The sequence below is a fragment of the Maniola hyperantus genome, chromosome Z, assembly GCF_902806685.2.
Source record: "Maniola hyperantus chromosome Z, iAphHyp1.2, whole genome shotgun sequence".
Classification (NCBI taxonomy): domain Eukaryota; kingdom Metazoa; phylum Arthropoda; class Insecta; order Lepidoptera; family Nymphalidae; genus Maniola; species Maniola hyperantus.
The window spans coordinates 15,032,139-15,054,131 of record NC_048564.1 but is presented as its reverse complement, the minus strand read 5'-3'; the positions used below and the strand labels follow the sequence as shown (position 1 = coordinate 15,054,131).

General features: G+C 37.8%; 1 protein-coding gene across 3 annotated transcripts in view; it reads right to left on the bottom strand.

Moving 5' to 3' along the window:
- Positions 1-21,993, bottom strand: part of LOC117995355 (forkhead box protein L2-like) — a 65,792-nt gene that overhangs the window by 9,283 nt on the left and 34,516 nt on the right. For all 3 annotated transcript variants that reach the window (XM_069508697.1, XM_069508698.1, XM_034983367.2), the window contains 2 exons: positions 2,410-2,548; positions 1,351-1,685 (listed from right to left, as the gene is read on the bottom strand). In XM_069508697.1, the coding sequence (XP_069364798.1) occupies positions 1,351-1,685; positions 2,410-2,548 (474 nt within the window). The remainder of the gene's footprint in view (positions 1-1,350; positions 1,686-2,409; positions 2,549-21,993) is intronic.

Below are 21,993 nucleotides of genomic sequence, written 5' to 3'. Positions count from 1 at the left end.
TAAGTTCCGAGTCCGAAATAAATCAAATCCAGAAAACACGTTTTGAATATAGATATCAAAGTTACATCCGATGGAAATAAAGAAAGAAAGAAAGAGAAAAGAAAAACATATGTGTAAATTTGTGTTGATTATGCCGGCGTTCCGAGTTTTTACGGATGTTGCTTGCGTATTCTTGAGACTCTTCATGATCCACCTGGATATACACGTGGATTCACTGAAAAGTACATAATAATCTCGGCTTCAAAAAACGGAATTTGGAATCGCGTCCCATCTTAGACCACATCATCACTTCCCATCAGGTGTGATTGTGGTCAAGAGTATACCTATGATAAATAAATAATAATAAAAAATTGTTCGACCTCATTCAATTAGTATTACGGCTACTTCGGATTGAGAATTATATTGAGCCTCAATAGCTCAACCGGTATAGGAGTGGACTGAAAACCGAAAGGTCGACGGTTCAAATCCCGCCCGTTGCACTTGTCGTACCTACTCCTAGCACAAGCCTGACGCTTAATTGGAGAGGAAAGGGGAATATTAGTCATTTAATATGGCTAATATTCTTTAAAAAAAAAAAAAAAAGAATTCTCGGATGCAGTGCATAAAGAGTTTAACTCGGACTGTAGTCCAAAACTCTTACCCTCATCCCTAACCTTTTACACAGATAAAAAATAAAAGAATCGCAAGCAATTCGCAAAATTACAACTAAGTAGACATTACGATTATTCGCTTTGCTAAAATATCACACGAATATAAACAAATGTAAAAATAAATCAGACGGATGGCGAATTCGCAAGCATAGTATTAGAAGCTTATAAGTAAACAAAGAGAAAGAATTACTAAAAGATTTTTATAAGCACTTTTACTTAATTAGTTTTAGGTGGACATGAAACTAATTTTTTTTTTTTTTTGTTTCTAATTATTATTAATTTGAATTAAATATTAGTCTGGCCATTCAACGAGGTAACGCTGCCAGCGTTCTGGGTACCCTGCCTCGTTGCGGTGGTTTAGATGATATTTTCGATTTGTAATTTTTATGTTCTAGAATAAGTTTGGTATTGTTGTTTTTTGTATTAAAAATTATTATTATTGTGAAACTAATTAAGTAAAAGTGCTTATAAAAGGTATACAGTCGGGGATAGCCTCTACTTAACTATTCAGATAGCGAATACAATTTCGCAGGTCAGCATAAAAACATTTTTGTATTCTTGGAGTAACTTAATAACTTAGTAACTTACCAACTTAGTAACTTAGTAACTTACCAACTTAGTAACTTAGTAACTTAGTAACTTAGTAACTTAGTAACTTAGTAACTTAGTAACTTAGTAACTTAGAAACTTAGTAACTTACCAAGAGTCCAATAGTTTCCCTTCCTGTCTCCACCTCCTTCCCTCGGCACCTTGATGAAGCATTCGTTCAAACTCAAGTTATGCCTAATAGAATTCTGCCAACCTTTCTTATTCTTCTCATAGTATGGGAACTCTTTAGTGATATAAGAGTATATCTCACTCAAAGTAGCACGTTTAGTTTGACTGTGCTGTATAGCCATGGTTATCAGCGCAACATAGGAGTATGGGGGTTTGGTCAAGTTTGGAGACGTCGGTGTGGTGGACTGAGGCTTCATTTCGGAAGAGCTGCCGGGACTGGCTGGCGCTGAAGACTTTGAGTTAATCTTTGTTTCGTTGCTGTAAACAAACGATACTTATTAGTTTGTTTTGTGTGATTTGATAAATTAATTTTAATTTATCAAATCCCTTCGTGTGCGAATCTTACTCGCACTTGGTCTGTTTTTTTTAAATTATAGATGGAAATCAGTGATTTGCCAAGCCTTAAGAAATTTTAAGATAAAATTATACATAATATTATTATGATAATACGTATGAAAACACATACATAGATAATATTATTGTCTATTCGCAACGCGTTAAGAGATAGAAATATTATCAAGTAGATGAAACAAAAAATGTTTCTACCTGTGTCCGTAAAAAAAAGCTTGGATTCGACTCGCTCCAGCAATGGCATAATATTATTGTAAATTGAACACTTGAAAAGAGCAACCGCCGAATTTCTTGCCGGTTCTTCTCGATGGAAACGGCATTCCGAAGCAGTGGTAAATTACATTATTAGACGATTCAAAAGCACTTGTAAAAGTTTACTTGAATAAAAATGTATTCCATTCTATTCTATAGACTTTGAATTCATCTGAACGATGTGCTTCAAACTCGTGTCATTAGAAAGGCAATACCGCAAAGATAGTTTTGAACAAAAAATGCATTATGCACATTCTCTTTTCAGTGTAGTAGCACACGCCGGGTATCTGCTAGTAACAGATAAATAATAAAATCGCGGGCTTTATATTGGTGTAGGTACATAACAAGCTTATGACAGAAAAATGTGAAAGTATTTTACCTGTTGGAATTAGCGCTTTCGTCCCTGGATAGAGGCGGCAGTGATAGAGTCTGATACACCCGTGATAGTTCCTCATCACCTTTCATGGAGGTATCAGGGCCATTGTCCTGGAGGCATAGCCGGCTGTCATACGGCGAACCTGGGGACAATAGTGTGAAGCGTGTATTTTTTTATTTAAAAATCTTATCCAATTACTACAAATCATGCCCGCGTGGAATGGTGCCAAGAATAGTATTATTATTATAAGTATATATATAATTATTATTATAAGTATAGTAAGTATGGAAGAGTAGTATTTCCGCGCTGGAAAATGGACATTCAGGCTGGGCCGCTACGCAAAAAATGAGCCACCCCTTCTGTCACCAGATAAGGCTGAATCGGGTGAAATCTCTCGAATTTTTTTCGTACACAAACTTGTGGTAGAAATTAAGAGGAGTTTCACTTGAAGAACTTTTTATTTTCTCCTTCCAAAAGCGTTTCCTTTCAAAAGGAAGAACTTTTCCTCTAACGGTTACCTACCGAATCGGAAAACTGTGAATTTTTTACGGAAACCAGGGTAGTAGAAGTTCTCCTTTTTGAAAAATAATTTTTTGGAAGTATAGATAGTGAGTGCTTTTGGAAGCAAATCCCGCTGTCCCCGTTAACGGGGATATATCTAACGGGGACAACGAGACTACATGGAAGGAACAGTATTCCGAACCAGTGGTAAATGACGATTCAAAAGCACTTGTAAAAGTTTACTCAAATAAAAATATAATAATATATATATAAGTAAGTATTCTATTCTATTCTGAGAAAAAAAATCGTGAAAATTGACATAGTGTGGTAGATAAAGGCTAAGTTACATATCTATTTTTATGAATACCAGCTTTTGATTTATCGAAAAATACGAGTGTTGTACGGAACCCTCGGTGCACGAGTCTGACTCGCTCTTGGCCGGTTTTTTATTTGAAACCCCTTCTCGAAGGAAGGGACCGTTTGTGCCCTCTGCTATATCTTTATGTTATGAGCAGTATAGCTACATAGAGCTTGAGTATTCGTTGTTTACGCTGGCGGCCGACGAACCAAGCGATTCCGAGAATCCCATATTGGGAGGCACGTACGCGCGAGATTGGCGAAATCTCGAATGTTGTATTACTTGAATTACATACAGTGCCGGATTAAGCCAGCGCGGGGCCTATAGCAAATTCTATCAAAGGGCCCTTGGATTGTTTTAGGTTAACAAGTTAATAATAAGCTGCTGGCTGAGTTTATTGTGGGCTCTTCTCAGACCTGGGCGCGTTTGGAACCCTCGTAGCTTTAGTTTTAAGTACGTATTAATTATCCACTATATCATCTTACAAATTAAAATTTTGACAATCGCAGTAAGCGTAAAATTTTACCTATTAAACGTAATATTATTTAATTAAAGCAACACTGTAACAAAAAATCTTTTCTGGATTTCATTTGGATTTTGTGCTTAACACTGGTTATGTTGACTTCTCAAAGTATTATATCGTTTTCAATATTTATTAAAGTATATAAGTATTAAAATATGCTTGGAGTTTCTCTACGTGATCAGATCAGTCAATGAGGAGATCCGTAGGAGAACTAGAGTAACCGACATAGCTCAACGGGTTGCGAAGCTGATGTGGCAATGGGCAGGGCACATAGTTCGTAAAACCGATAGACGTTGGGTTCCCAAGGTCCTGGAATGCCGAACTTGCACCGCAAGATGCAGCGTTGGCAGACCCCTTACTAGATGGACGGACGACATCAGCCGAGTCACAGGGAGCCGTTAAATTCAGGCGGCGCAAGACCGTGGCGTGCGAAGTCCCTACAAGAGACCTATGTCCAGCAGTGGACCTCTGTCGGTTGATGATGATGATGATGATTCATTAAAGTGACGTGATTAGGACGTTTTTGATTCATCATGTTTCTCAACTCATTTTTGAAACATTTTAATGTTAAGAAAGGCCTACGTTGATTTGAAAAACATTTTTACGCTTCGATATACTTAAAACGTCAGAAGGCGTCGATGCGCGGGGCCCCCAAATGCGCGGGGCTTGTAAAATTTCCTACTCTTGCTACGTGACTAATCCGCCACTGATTAAATACCTAAAATTGAGCTAAATTTTATTTTTAATAAACTGCATTTACTATATTGCTTAGCTTTAAAATTATGTTGGAATTTTTGTTCTTGTTGACCTTCCTGCCGCAGTGGTGCCTAAAAGTAGCCTATGTCCTTTCCCGGGATGCAAGCTATATCTGTACCAAATTTCGTCAAAATCGGTTGAACGGATGGGCCGTGAAAAGCAAGCAGACAGACAGACAGACAGACACACTTTCGCATTTATAATATTAGTATGTAAGTATGTATTAAAAAAAGCACGTCAACACGTCAAATGATTTTGACGTCACATGCCGGGATTTCATAGAATCTCACATACTAAGCACGCGTTTTGCCGTTTGAGGTAAAAAAAAAGGTACTGATTTGACTAGGTGTAAAATACCGTATTGTCGACCTCGTGTATATTACTTCCTATGGACGGGGCTATTGAACAAACAAAATGGCACCGACTCAGTGGTGCTATAGCACCAATGCAACCTCAGTGACGTCTGGATTTCAAACGGGTCGTTGATTAGTATCTGAGGGTGAGATCTATAGAGCGCACTCTGACTTAGCTTAGACTTAAGACAGAGTTAAAACGAGACAGAGCTATATCTCTCACATAAATCTGTCTCGTTTTAACTCAATCTTAAGTCTGAGCAAAGTCAAAGTGCGCTCTATAGATCTCAGCATAAGAGGTGGCGCTGATTTATTTGGTTCCAAAACCGTGAAAAATTTTGTTCGCTTGGGCATATCCGATTAAGGTGACGCAGGACGCTCGACCGAAATTGGCCGCGCACGTGGGTAACGTGTTTGCTTTTCACTTGACATTGTATGAGAAAGTTGAGAGGCACGATGATTATCACTGAAATCAAGCGCGCGAAAAAGGTTTAGGAAAAGTATTTTTGAGAAAAAACTACTGAATTTATGTTTGCAAAGTAAAGTTATTTCAACTAATGAATAAATAAACTACGTCTAATGATAAATTGTTTTAGAATTTTCATATCCCTAATCTTATTTATTTACGCCCAAAGTTGTCATAAATTTAGTGTTAAAATAGGAATCTTTTGAGGCCCGTAACTTTTAAATCAATATTTTTTTCAATGTTTTAGATATCATTGAACCTAGATAATGACGAGATAAATCAATGTACCTAATTCTTAGTTTTGTGCGTACAATATCGAATATTGTTGTATTTTCCCTCCTACGTTTGTATGGAGAAAGAACCGAACTGAGTCCCCTTAAATGTCATCACTGCGCTACTGAGGCTTGCACGTTGAAGGAATGCGTCAGACAGCGGAGACGAAGTCCGCTGTGCTCGGGTTCGCAGCGAACAGGCATTGTGTCGTTCAACAATGCGTATTTATAAAACATTAAAACCCGTATCGATCGTGAAATTAATAACAAATAACAATTGTGAAACGCTCGTTCGAAGCCGTGTGCGAATTGCTCGGGTTGAATAACGCCGTACGGATTTTCAGCCTTATTGGAGTTGTTACGTGTAACTTACTAGTTAATACCTACTTACTTAAGATTGCGCAATTTACGTGTTCTCCGTACAAGAGGTTTACCACAGTTCAAGACTTTTATTTATTTACTGGAGGATGCCCGCGACTTCGTCCACGCGGATTTAGGTTTTAAAAAATCCCGTGGGAACTCTATGATTTTTCGGGATAAAAAGTAGCCTATGTCAAAATCGGTTGAACGGATGGGCCGTGAAAGGCTAGCAGACAGACAGACACACTTTCGCATATACAATATTAGTATGGATTTTTATTCAGATACAGATGCAGGTTAGCCCTAAATTGCAATCTCACCTGGTGGTAAGTGATGATGCAGTCTAAAATAGTAGCGAGCTAACCTGGAAGGGGTATGGCAGTTTTTAATAAGCCCATGCCCCTTTGGTTTCTATACGGCATTGTACCGGAATGCTAAATCACTTGGCGGCACGGCTTTGCCGGTAAGGTGGCAACTAGCCACGGCCGAAGCCTCCCACCAGACCAGACCACTTTAGAAATTATAAAATTTCAAATCCCTACCAGGAATCGAACCCGGGACCTCCCCTAATAAGACCACAGCGCTTACCACTGCGCCAAGGAGGTCGTGCTATGAAACTTGCACAAAACGTCGAGGAGGAGGACCTATATGCAGGTGTCAATTACCTACATTTGACGCTAAGAAGGCTCTCAAACGACGGATTTCACTCCACTCCTCATAGGCTAGATTGTAATGATAGTAAAGAACTGGTGTCAGTACTTTACGATATTAAAAAAAAACGTCACATCCTGGCTTAATATTTGACAGATGTGGATTCAGGATCAATCCTAGAGTTTCCTTACTCTAATCCAATCGGAATTGTTACTTGACGTGTAACTTACGAGTTATAGTCCATTAAGCTGTGATAGCCGCGTGATAGTGGCTAGGACGTCCACCTTCCAATCGGAGATCGGGGGTTCGATCCCGGGCACGCACCTCTAACTCTTTTGATCTGCGTTTTTTGCGTGCAAAACTCGGGTCAATGCCTTGCCTACGATGCGGCATTGACTCCGAGTGGCCTACTTACGCAATGTTCGTTGACCTCTAGCGTCAGTCAGATGATTTATTTGCAATATATCGTCAACTGTTACAAAATTAAAGGTTTTTTATATAATATTTTTAGGCGTTTTATATGTGGTATCTTATTGTCAGTAGGAAATCATCACTACTATCACCTGTCTTCGTTTTTGCCAGTGTTCAGCTGCGCGATTGCGGGAGAGTGTCAGATACAATGTCACGATCGTAATCATCTCTGATTGATTGACGCTCGCTTGCTATTGGCTACAATGCATTGTTGCAACAAGAATCGCACAAATTCAGCCAATCACAACAATTGAGATTGTAATAATGATTGATGCAGGTTTTCGGCAATCGCCCTACACCCTGATGACAGATCAGTTAGTGCATATTTTCTATTGTCAGACTCATTCTCTTAAATAAAATAAGATATCTAAATTTAAGACAAGCAAAGTCACGGAAAAATTTCAGTTGCTCATAATTAGTGCGATTCGGCGATGGTAATTCGATCATCTATGCAAGCATTAGTTACTTTTGGCCATGGGCAGAATTTGACACGACCTCTCGAACCCCTGTTCTTGTTTATATTTGAGACCCATTTGGTAGGTAGGTATACCTATTAGGCCGGTTTCATACTAGCGTATTATACGCGCGTATAAGCTCGTTTTTGGAAACGCGTGTAGGCGCGTATAGGTGCGCCTTTTGGCACACGTTCAACTCGTACGAGCGTTGACGCGCTTCTAAGCTCGTATAAGCGCGAGCCCCGAGAGACACCTCCCCGCAACACCACCGGTTTCGAGCGAACACGCCGAAAATATATTAAGTATATGCCCGTATACGCGCGTCCGGTTTTTTGAAGCGCGTAATGTAGCGCGCGTGTAAGCGCGTATGCTGAAACGACCGTATACCATTATCGTATATCATTTCTTGTTATTATCGCAATCTTTGGTTTTCATTGCAGTTACGACACATTCATTGAAGATTTTAGTCAAGGCTTTGCGGTACAAGTTGCTATTGCGCTGGAACCATGTCTCATTAACATCAAAATGACGTCATTTGACGTATATTTAAGTAAAAATATACCATCAGCTCGAAACTTCAGTCGAGTACTGACGTCACTAAAATGGCGGCCATGCGCATTAGAAATTTGCGGGACTTATATCGATGATTTGAAGACCTGACGTGACGACCTCCCTAAAATAGAGATTTAGATAAGTATAAATTTACCGTATTTATATTTTTTATTGTTATCTTGTAATAAGATAATAAAGAGCTTAATCAACATCTATGACTTAGTTTTAGTCTAGAATAACAAAAAAAAATATTTATGGACGGACTTGTCCAGAGAACGCGTACAGAGGGCAATCTTAAGTATAACGCGTGACATTTAACCCCTCACGCGCCATTTTAACTTTTTGTGTCAACTTTCATGTCAAAAGTACGATTTTAGTCCTTATTTAAAAGGTGAATCGTTATTTTGACATGACAGTCGACCCATAGAGTTAAAATGGCGAGTAAAGAGTCATTTTGTATGGACTATAGGTCATCGTCATCATGATCAACCCATCGCCGGCTCACTACAGAGCACGGGTCTCCTCTCAGAGTGTGAAAGGTTTTGGCCATAGTCTACTACGCTGGCTATGTGCGGATTGGTAGACTTCACAAATCACACACCTTTGAAAATATTATGGAGAACTCTCAGGCATGCAGGTTTCATCACGATGTTTTCCTTCACCGTTAAAGCAAGTGATATTTAATTACTCCGAAAAGTAAGAGGTGCGTGCCCGAGATCCAACCCCCGCCCTCCAATTAGAAGGCGGACTTCCTAACCACTAGGCTATCACAGCTTATAATGAATATTGAATACCTACTGAAATTAATTTAAAAATAATCATCGCTTATTATGAATAACCGATAGGCTCTCCAGTCGCCATCCTTTCATCCACCCACGCAGCATTCAAATTAAATGATGAATGATAATAATAATTAAAATCATACGCAACAATTAACTTAAAAGTTCCTTTTAAATAACTGTGAATTTGGTATCAGCCAAATAAAAGTATTTTTATTAAGAAAAAACAACTTTAATTAAAAATAATGATATTGAAACAATGTTGCAAGTGACAAAAATATCATATCCTATTATTACAAACTAGCTGACGCCCGCGACTTTGTCCGCGTGGAATTAGGTTTTTTAAAAATCCCGTGGGAACTCTTTGATTTTCCGAATTAAAAAGTACCCTATATCACTCCCCAGGTCTTTATCTATACCCATGCAAAAATCACGTCAATCCGTTGCACCGTTGCGATGTGATTGAAGGACAAACCAACAAACAAACACACTTTCGCATTTTTAATAAGGGTACTGATTCAAAATTTCAACCAAATCCATCTTGTAGTTTTTGGGTGAGAAAAGGTGACTGACTGACTGATCTATCAACGCACAGCTCAAACTACTGGACGGATCGAGCTAAAATTTGGCATGCTATATCCTTAACTCCATAGTCGCTGATCGTTCCTCCCTGTCTTGGAGACAATACGCAGATAAACTTTCAGCTTTTATAAATAACGAAAAGGTCTGGCACGCGCTGGCTCTCTTTCTATACTTGTACAGGTTTATTTGAATAAAAATATTTCTTATTGGAACCCTCGTAGCTTTAGTTTTAAGTTCGCGTAAAAATTATCACCACTATATCATCATCTTACAAATGCAAACCGACTATCAAAACGCGTAACGTTTTGACTTTTGACTTTTACTTATTTCTATTTCAATGAAATGAAATGCAGCCAGTATTGTTAGCACTCCACGCGGGCATGATTTATATAGTAATTAGATTCGGCTATACTTTCATTAAAAAAAAAGTTATTAAAAAAAAATGTGAATAGTTATATATCGTTAGGATCCAATATTCCATCAAACAGCTTATCATCATCATAGCGTGTGCTGTATTGAAATAATTTGGATTAGCTTACATAATGGACAAGAGTTAATCCGTTATGAATTCATTAATGAGTATTTTAGTATGTATCTATTATTTTATTTTATTCATTTAATTGTAAACAACAGCGTTACAGAATATATAGTTTTACATTTTTTCAGACTTAAAATAAGGCCAAATAGGATTACAATTTTGTTTAACCGTAGAGCGATTGTCTAAAACCTGCATCAATCATTATGACAATCTCAATTGTTCTAATTGGCTGAATTTGTGCGATTCTTGTTGCAACAATGCATTGTGGCCAATAGTGAGCGAGCATTAACCAATCAGAGATGATTGCGATCGTGACATTGTAGCTGTCAAACAACCGCGGTAGAGCCACAGATTACTTAAAAGGGTTATTAATTATTATAACAGTACCTACGTTTGAAATGACCAAATAATTTAAGCAAGCTTTACAATATAATAATATGAATAATATCTACTAAAATAATTTTATATAAACTCCCTGGCTTAGTGGTAAACGCTGGTTATGAGGTGCCAGTTTCGACTTCCTGCTAGGGAAATTAGAAAACTATCCTTGCATTTAAAAGGATTAACTGACTGATTCACGTATCACTACCCCTAATATAACTTGGAGAAACTTTCAGCTTTTTATAAAATAAGGAAGGTCTGGCAAGCGCACGAAATTTTCACAGAATGTGTATTTCTTTTGCCGCTATAACAACAAATACTAAAAATTACAAAATGGCCGCCATGAAAATTAAAAAAAGTGTTATTTCTTGTACGATGGCACGGAACCCTTCGTGTGCGAGCCCAACTCGCGCTTGACTGATTTTATTTTACCTTTTGACCTCATTGAAAAATAATCTTCAAGAAAGTCGTTTTTACATTAATCCTGATTTAATTCTTTGGCAATAGCATTTGTTAGAACTGTCTACCTGGTCTCTTCGTTGTATAATTTTTTCTTGATTTTATGATTTTTTCTGTTATTTGTATATACCAATGGATAGCTAACGAAACGTAGTTGTTTTTAAAATAATCCGCAGCGATTTGCCTCCTCATTTCTAATTCGAACCGCTAAGATTTGGAACACCCTTCCAGTGTCAGTTTTGTCCTCCAATTATAATATGGGTACCTTCAACCTTCAAGTCAAGAGTGAATAAGCACCTTCAAGGCAAGCGCGCTCCATCTTAGGCTGCATCATCACTAGCTATCTGATAATGACGTATCATTTATCAAAATAGGTACAACTATTGAGTAGGTAGTTACGAGTGGACATAGGAATGGACATACATACACGTCAAACACATAACCCTCCTTTTTTAACTACCTACGCTTGAACACAGTCGGAGGGAAAACACAATCCATTGAATACCATATTACCTACAGTTTACGCAGCAAAACCTAATATAACCACCAACGCTATTGTAGCCCCGTTTTGATTTACTGCCACCATGTATAACTTGTAACTCGAGACAATCTTTGTTTCACATCATCACGATCAACCCATCGACGGCTAACTACAGAGCACGGGTCTCCTCTCAGAGTGAGAAGGGTTTTGGCTATAGTCTACCACGCTGGCCATCTGCGTTTGAAAACATTACGGAGAACTCTCAGGCATGCATGTTTCCTCACGATGTTTTGCTTTAACGGTAGTTAAAGCAACCGAAACGTTAGAGGTGCGTGCAAGGCAGATACTTAACAACTAGGCTATCACGGCTCGCTTACCTATTTATAATACTAGCTTATGCTCGCGACTTCATCCACGTGGACTACACAAATTTTAAACCCCTATTTCACCCCCTTAGGGGTTTCAAAAATCCTTTCTTAGCGGATGCCTACGTAATAATAGCTATCTGCGTGCCAAACAGCCCGATCCGTCCAGTAGTTTGAGCTGGGCGTTGATAGATCAGTCAGTCAGTCAGTTAGTCAGTCAGACAGTCAGTCAGTCAGTCAGTTAGTCACCTTTACCTTTTATATATTTAAGAAAGACTAGTTTATGCTCGCGACGTCATCCGCGTGGACAACACAAATTTCAAACCCCTATTTCACCCCCTTAGGGGTTGAATTTTCAAAAATCCTTTCTTAACGGATGCCTACGTAATAATAGCTACCTGCGTGCCAAACAGCCCGATCCGTCCAGTAGTTTGAGCTGGGCGTTGATAGATCAGTCAGTCAGTCACCTTTCCTTTTATATATTTAAGAAAGATTAAAGGATTAAGATAAAATTTTGAATCCAGGTCGGTTTCTAATGTAGCCACCCTACTCTAGCGCGAACTTGAACGCTTATAATATTTACGACTGTGCATTGTTCATTCACTAAGTTGATTGTCGATATAAAGTGTCAGCGGTGCCGGAAACTCATTGATAGGTTTAATACAGCTGAAAATAGTGGGTTTGATTCCCCGGCCGAATTGCCCCACCGTTAATGCCGTCCGGTGTGCGTTTAATGCCGTAAAATCTAAAGCTATTTTCACTTCAGGCTTGATCCTTGAGAGTTACTGGTTTTAGATTGCACGTCACGGACCTGAAATAGGGTCTTCGACTGTAGCAATAAAATGATGTGATTTTTTTGTATAGTGGTAGTGTATGGGGCTAGAATTCATTGTTTATGAGAATAATTTTTAAAAAACATGATTTTTATTTATTTTTAACATGAACGTCACGCTCTACGGAAGGTGAATAATGACGTCACAATCCGTAAACGACAATTTTTTTCAATTTTTTTAACATAAAAATAGATAATTCCTGCGGGGAAATATTTTTATTTTAAAAAATTGTTTTTTTTTTTCGTTTACGCCATGTGACGTCATTAATAATTTATTATTATAAAAATGAATAAAAATCATGATTTTTTAAATTATTCTCTTTAATAATGAATTCTAGCCTCATAACCTACTGCTATACAAAAAATCACGTAATTTTATTTCTACAGTCCTGACCTGACCCTTTTGACCACGAAATACAAAACTGGTGTAGAGGTGATATGGTAGCGTGAATTTGCCGCTGTGAATTTGCCGCCGTGCAGATGGCTAGAACGTGGACACTGACAAACGGCCTTCTTCACAAATTCAAAGTCGCTCAGCGAGCTATGGACTGGGATATGTTAGGAGTTTCCCTGAGGGATAAGATCCGAAATGAGGAGATCCGCAGGAAAACCAAGGTCACTGACATAGCCCAAACTATTAGCAAGCTGAAGAGGCAGTGGGCAGGTCATACCTGTCCTGTCGTAGAGGCGATGGCCGTTGGAGCCGGAAAGTCCTTGAGTGCAGACCGCGTTTAAGCAAGCGTAGTGTGGGACGCCCTCCAGCATGATGGACCGACGATATAAAGAGGCTGGTGGGAAGTGGCTGCATGACGAAGGCTGAGGACCGCGTGTGGTGGCGCTCTTTAGGGAAGGCCTATGTTCAACAGTGGGCATCCACAGGCTGATGATGATGATGATGATGATGAGATGATGGCTAGTTAGACATTTAGACATTTTTGTTGGAAATGGTTTGCAGACAGACTTGAAATTGAACGATCAGTTTACCGCGCGTAAGCTGTGCATAGGCGGGTGGAAATGTGGCTGAAATATTTCTGTTTAGCACTCCAATCTAATTGTATTCATCGAACTTATGTAGGGTTGCCACCTGCGATTTAATTTAGAGCTGTCAAACGTCGTGACTTTAGCTGCCAGTCACGAGCCTATTGTTTAAATTTGTAGCGTGCACTAAAATTTAGAGAATGGAAAATTCGTGTTCCGTCCCTTTTTAGCAATATTAAAAAGAAAAAGATGCAGATACCTACTCTAAATTTGGTTTAGCGAAAAACAACAGAATCAGCGTCACTGCCTACAGTTCATGAATTCCCATGGCGTATGAGACAGAGCAAAACACAGAGCAAAAATGACGAGCGCATTCTCAAAATTTGTGCATTACGTGGCAACCCTAACAGGGATAATAATAATACTTTGCTTAGTTCGCTTCATAATGGAATGATGCTGAAATGATTGTTGCTGTTGCTGATCGAATACACAACATAACCAAGTGGTGCTAATTGAACGAGATTAGAATTCACATGCCTAATCCCTGTTCATTCCTGCTAAGTTGAAACGTTGTAAAGTATTCATTTAGCACATATCGAGAGATCTGTCCAGCTGTCCGTTTGTCACAGCCATTTTAAAAATAAACTATAAGAGTTGTAGAGTAATTGAAAGGGAAATAAAAGGGAATAATTGAACGGGATTAGAAATCAAATGCCTAATACCAGATCATTCCTGCTAAGTTGAAACGTTGTACAGTTTTACTTCAGCACATATCGAGCGATCTGCCCAGCTGTCCGTTTGTCACAGCCATTTTAAAAATAAACTATAAGAGTTGTAGAGTAATTGAAAGGGAAATAAAAGGGAGTAATTGAACGGGATTAGAAATCAAATGCCTAATACCAGATCATTCCTGCTAAGTTGAAACGTTGTACAGTTTTACTTCAGCACATATCGAGAGATCTGTCCAGCTGTCTGTTTGTCACAGCATTTTAAAAATAAACTATAAGAGTTTTAGAGTAATTGAAAGGGAATTAAAAGGAAGTAATTGAACGGGATAAGAATTCACTTGCCTAATACCAGATCATTCCTGCTAAGTTGAAACGTTGTACAGTTTTACTACAGCACATAAATTATAAATTAAATTTTGCATGAAAATGTCATGTCATTTTTAAAGTTAATAATATATACCTATCGATGAAAATTGATTGATAAGTATCTGGGCTTTAGGCCAAAAAAGGGAGAAATACAAAAAATATAATGAGAAATAAAAAATACAAGAAATTGAGAATTTTTCTGAAAATTCAACCCTAAAATCCTAAACGAGCGAAGTCGGGTGGATGAGCTACTTATCGTATTACAATCGTGCAATACATACCACGCGCCGTGTTTACTTTACCACATCCATGTACGGCGGCTGGTGACATCACCACACACCGACGATAGTCATGTGTTAAGCCTTCTTCAGACGGGCTTAGTAACTAATCACCCAGTAGATACTATAAGAAGTATAAGTCCAGCAGTGGACATCTATCGGCTGATGATGATGATGATGATGATGACTCAGCATTCCAACTTCAGAGATCCGGAGTTACAAATCTTCATTTTAAAAAAGTTGCTATTTTTAGTGATTACATAATGCGTTTGTATTCCATTAATCAGATAATGGTGATGACGCATGGAAGGTGTCCATCTGCTTAAACCGATTTTGACGAAATTTAGTACCGTAGTAGTAGTACAGAGAGAGCTTGTATCCCTTGAAAAATATTTAAAATAGGTTTTTTTTTTAATACTTATAAGATAATAAATGAGGACTTAAAGCATTTGTTTAAAACTCCGATGTGAAAACCCTGCAAACAGCTGATTGCAACAATGTAGTCGAACTAGTAGCAGAGACACGAAGAAATCTATGACACTAACCTATTTGATGCTATTTACATAATATACTATCATTTGTCAAGGGCTAAGAGCCAGCGCGTGTCAGACCTTCGTTATTTTTATTTTATCATCCCATGTGTTGGAGACAATACCTACGCAGAGAAACTTTCAGCTTTTATAAAATAAGCAGATCTGGCATGCGCTGGCTCTATCTCTATAAGCTATATGATATACTCGTATCAAGCACACTGTATAGTATGTTACTATCATAGCATACCTAAACTATATAATAAAGTAAAACATTCAAGAGCTACGCCATTACCTTACATCGTACCTACGTGTACGCAAATATTAATTTTCCCTGTAGGTACATTTGCTTTAATCAAAGCACTCCTATTGAGGCTGGCATCGTAAAGCGGGCCGGAACAAATCAGGTACAAATCGACACTGCAATCAAACATCGTATCTCATTTTTCGTAACTTTACAGGAGAGCGCGTCAAATTTTTTAAAAATTCCTATTGATTTCTGTTATAAGTCCCGCAAAGTCCCCCAAATGCGTTTGGCCGCCATTATAGTGACGTCAGCACTAAACTGAAGTTTGGAGCTGATGGTATATTTTTATTTCGGCTGAATGAGGTCATTTCGATGTTAATGAGACATGGTTCCAGCGCAATAGCAATTGCGGGACTAATAGACCTACGTCATCCAACCTTAAAAAAATTGTCAGTGAGGGAAAACTTTCATGTAGTCTATGGTCACTAAGTATTGTTAAGTTTATGATCTTGTTTAAATTAGTTCCACGCATAGAGTAAAGTAATATAGACGTTCCACGGGTTTTCCGTAATACAGCGAGGTGTTTTATTTTTCTGGCCAGGCTTTAAATACAAAGTTGTGTGTCAATACTACCTTTATTATGTAAAAAATTTAAGTTGGCTGAGTTACGATGAAAGTTCGTTAGATATGAAAAAAATACTTGCCGAGAACAAAAGGATATCTTAATAATTACAATTTTAGTGACGTACAATATAATTTGATGGCGGCCATAGGCAAGTATGTGTAACTAAATATACCATTTTACTATCTTCAATGAAAAGAAAAGATGATGAGTTACAATCTTTTTTCACTGACTAAAATCGTAACGCGACCTAATTTAGATACAGACGTCAGAGCATAAAAAGAACACTTTTTGTTTACTATAAATATGATTGTAACTCGAAATCGCTAAAATGTGAGTTACGATGTTTATCCTTGCAGGTGTCGTAATGGAAACGGATGCCGACTCTGTGAAGCCCTGAAGCCTGTCATACAGACGCGAGCGTCCCTTCGACGCCAATTCCATACGCAAAATGTCAAAGGCCGCAAAATGCTTTGCAAAATGCGAAATTCTCCCGGTCACTCGCTCCATAGTCCATACAAAGTACCTTGGTTCGCTCTGATATGAACCAATCAAACTCAATGACAAAGCTCAATGGTATTACTTATGTCAAATCTAAGATAACAACGAATACGAATGCCAATACAAGTATTAGTACATTATGGTACAAGTGTGTAATGTTGGTGATTACCGCTGAGGCACCATTGAGACCCGAGCCGTTAGGTGAGGGTCTTAAGATAGCCGAGGATACGACGTTTTTCAATACACGTGTGAAGAAAATAATACTAAAAAATCATTTTCTTCATAATTAGTACTTGTAGATATTTTAGTTAATAAATGTTTTTTTAACTAAAATATCTACTAGTACTAATTATGTAATTTCACCAGTGAAAACGAGTTGTGAAAAAATTTTCGCAATGGCGGGAAAAATTAATCAGTTTTCCTATGCGCGCACATCATACAATGGAGATCGGCCATAGACTAAAAGAATGAGGTTTCTTTTTTTTTACTTTTCGCGGATAGTGTTTTAGCCACGTACAAAATGGGGAATTTCAAGTGTTTTAATACAGAAAAAACAAAAGTTATATTTGAGTGAAAGTTTTCTTTATTAAACACGTAAGTACAAGTTGAAGTTATCTATTTAAATACGAAGTTGCATGAAATGAGCAAGCAATAGGTACGTACATTAATTTATTTACTACTATTGAACACGATCTTTTCTGTATCGAAACTTTTTTAAGAACAAAGCAACTCGAGCAATAAAATAAAATAAAAACTCTATAACTCACTTATGAATAATAGCAATGAAACAGTCACAGTTTGATTATAGGTGTCATTATGTGTCTAATTGCGGTGAAATTAGAGCCTTTTTATGAGCAATGTGTTGAAAAATAATGAAGCGGTGGCAACCTACTGATTAAATTGCGAGCCTCTCGGGGGGCTCAGGGCTATATCCCGGGCACGCACCTCTAAGTTTTCGAAGTTTTGACACTTAGCCAGCATAGTAGACTATGGTCTTTCTGGTTCTTATGGAGTTTCTTGCTGGTTCTTCTCGGTAGGAACGGCATTCCGAACCAGTGGTAAATTAAAACTACCTGACTATTCAAGTAGTACTTGAATAGTCAGGTACAAGTACTTGTAAAAAGTTTACATGAATAAAAAACATTCTTTTCTATTCTATTCTCGATATCTGAGGAGGAGATAAATAGTAACAAAAATACAAAAAATAATTCACCTTAGGAATTTTCCGATAGTTTGTAAAACTGATAAATTGAGAATCAGCCCATACTTATTTCAATTCAATTGGAATTAAATTATTTTGCTGTCTCGTTGCACATCTGACAAGAATACCTACAAATATTTATCAAAAAATATCGATTGCACCCAATGATTGCACCGCAACACTATGAAGCCGTGTATTGAGCCGCAAAAAACAGGCAACACACAAAACGTCATTTTGGTCTCCGGGATTAAAAAATAGACTATAGTTGACGCCTGCCAGTGTAGATGAAGCCTCGAGGTTTGGTTACTAGTTTCATAACTGTCGTAAACTGTGATCCTAGGGCCCAGCGTCAAAGCTGGCAACTGAGTTCACAACAGTTAGGGAACTAGTAACAAAACGTCGAGATTTCGACGTCACTAGCAGGCGTCAAATGTTAGTACATTTAACGCAGCTAACCTAGCATTCTAACAGCTAGCTAGATTCACGTCCCCATATATTATTTGACATTATATAGTAAATTCAGGATCAAACCAAAAGTTCTATCACTCTAGGTCACTCTGACAGAAAGCTCAGCCGGAAGCCTCCACGGAACTTTGGCATACTTTGTTTGTTGGTTTGTCCTTCAATCACGTCGCAACGGTGCAACGGATTGACGTGATTTTTTGCATGGGTATAGATAAAGACCTGCAGAGTGACATAGGCTACTTTTTTCCCGGATAATCAAAGAGTTTCCACGGGATTTTTAAAAAACCTAATGCCACGCGGACGTAGTCGCGGGCATCAGCTAGCATTGTATTTTTTTTTTCCATACTAAATGCAAAAGTCTGTCTGCTAGCTTTTCACGGCCCATCCGTTCAATTGAATTTAATGAAATTTAGTACAGAGATAGCTTGCATCCCGGAGAAGGACATAGGCTACTTTTTATCCCGGAAAATTAAAGAGTGATGATGATATGATAGTAATAGTGTCGACTTACTATAAAGTATTTTCTTACATGACATAACATTTATATTGGTGTTATTAAGGTGGTGTTAAGAGTACATAAATGTTTATATGGACATTTAATGCGTGGCAAAGTTTACAACAGTTTACACCATAATCGATTTGACATCGACATTAATCGATTTTACCCTTTGCATCGTCACCTGCAGGAACGATCTCGTAAAATCGATTACTTGCGATATCAAATCGATTATTATTCATTTGCGATTATTTTATTATTATGTAGGTACATGTTACTTGCACTAATACATGCGTAAAAGCACGGAAAATGGTTAATTTGTAAAGATTAGAATGAGCACCCATTAGGGCTTACATTGCATCCCCTATTAGAAGAAAGAAGAAGAAGAAGAAAATGCATTTATTTGTTGTTGGTGTCACAGATAAAAACAAAGTACAAATGTAACATTTTCACCTGTGACACCACCCCAAATGGGCGTACAGCTCAACATAATGTCTTGCATCATATGCGCTAACACACATAAGATGATTTTCAGCTGTGACTATTAAGACTACGCATATTACAAAATACGCGAAAGTGTGTTTGTTTGTTGGTTTCTCCTTCAATCACATCGCAATAGAGCAATGGATCGACTTTTCTTTGAAGGGATGTCTACGTCATGATAGCTATCTTTAATTTTGAAATTCATGAAATTTGAAAATATGCGTTGATAGACCAGTCAGTCAGTCAGTCAATCAGCTTTTCATTTTATATAGGTATGTAGATAACGGGTACATATACCACGATAAACAGTGGCGGATTTTCAGTCTTGGCCGCCCTAGTAAGTACCAGCCGCCCCTTTCTCTACACCCATTAATCATGGTCGTAGCCATGAGTTGAGGGGAAGGGGAGGGGAATTAAAAATTTACCTTTTGATTTGTCAGTAAAATACAATCCAATGACAAATAGGAGCTCGAGCGCAGCAGGTGCAATTTTTTTTTGTTACTAAAAAAAAGTGATTTTTGTCATGATTGGCCGCCTCTAATATCTAGCCGCCCTAGGCCCGGGCCTACTGGGCCTTAGGGCAAATCCGCCACTGACGATAAATCGTGACCTCATGCAACTGGGGCGAAATATCGACAAGTCCAAATCATCAAGACTCAAGCAACTGGGTCGAAATATCGACGAGCCAAAATCATCAAGACTCAAGCAACTGGGTCGAAATATCGACAAGTCAAAATCATCAAGACTCAAGCAACTGGGTCGAAATATCGACAAGTTAAAATCATCAAGACTTAAGCAACTGACGTAATATGTGGGTGTGCGAGGCTTTCCCCCGCCTCATACCCCGATTGCTATCTCGACCTGTCGCGTACAGCTATAGGTACCTACTTTTTGTGAAAGGATAGGAAAGCTATTTTTTAATCATTGTAATTATAACGGTTATTTTTAAAACTTCTCTACTACTTTCTGTCTAATTAATTCAAATTCATTGGTGCGAGATATTATTTGGCAGTACAAAATAAACGGGATCGCCCGTGAACGATTCACAGGCGATCTCGTTTATTTTGTACTGCCAAACACAAAAGAGGGCCCCTCTTTTGTCGTCGTGGCGTCGTGTCAAAACTTAAATTAATTTTTAAAAAATGTGTTATTTTTTTACGATTATTATGTTTTATTATCACTTTTCTTTCACTCTATTATTGAAAATATCCACAATTACAGTTAGAATCGTAAACATCCATTTATTTTGAAGAAGTATTAATTAAATATGCTATTCTTTCCAATCTTGAACTGAAATTGTAACTTAAAATAACTATGTATCGAAGTTTAATGACGTAATATTATGATTTATATATAATGTACAAATGTTATATTTTGCAATGCCCTGACGGGGCTTCATGTTGTGATATTGTAATATTATAAATAATATTTAAAAAAAAAAAAATTATATATGTTATGATGTAAGACATGAATGCAAATAAATAAAGAATATAACCTATATTATATATATCAGCAGCATAAAAAATAAAATTTCTTTTGCAAGGTGAATAAATGGAAATCGTTTGCAGAATTATTATTATTATTATTTGTTATAAAATTAAAACCATGGTGGCATAACAATGGGCAATCTCCTTTTCATTGTTCGCATCAAAGTTCGATTTTATTTGGCGGCGCTCTCACTCCTTCGCCATGATCCTACGTTCATTTAGAGGCTTCCTTAGAGCCTGAGGGCATTTACTTAATTAGCAATTAGACGTAAAAAGTTACGGTACCATGGCTGATGACTGGAAACTGACCCCGATACTCCATACCAAGGAAATGATTTATTTATTTTATTTCCTACTAGCTTATGCTCGCGACTACGTCCGCGTGGAATACACAAATTTCAAACCCCTATTTCACCCTATTAGGGGTTGAATTTTCAAAAATCCTTTCTTTGCGGATGGATACGTCATAATAGCTATCTGCATGCTACATTTCAGCTCGATTCGTCCAGTAGTTTGAGCTATACGATAGATCAGTCAGTCAGTCAGTCAGTCAGTCACCTTTTCCTTTTATATATTTAGATTTATCTACTAGCCATCCGCCCTGGCTTCACTCGGGTGCAATGTAGATACTAATGTGGTGTCAGTGTGATTATTTTGTTATTATTTCACAAGAATAAGAACAGAATTTTCGATGAAAGCACTCAGCCGGCTTCATTTCTTCCGACATCTTGGAACACCACAGAGACGTGCTCTATTTGCGTGTTCTATCGCCTCTACAATGGAGAATGTTCCGAAGAGTTCAAACAGACAGACAGACAGACAATTTTTTTTAAAACGTTTTATTCACTTATGGTAGAGTTCGAAATAACCATATGAGCTTAATATGAGGTAGTTATTTCAAAATTACAGACAGACACTTCAATTGTATTTATTAGTAGGTATTGATATAGATTATTAGTATTATAGATATTGATATGAGATAGAATTCAGCATAGCTGGCAGTGGTCCGACCGCCGACGATGAACGAGAAACGAGTAGAGCTAGAAACTTAAACGAGTTGGCGATCAGCG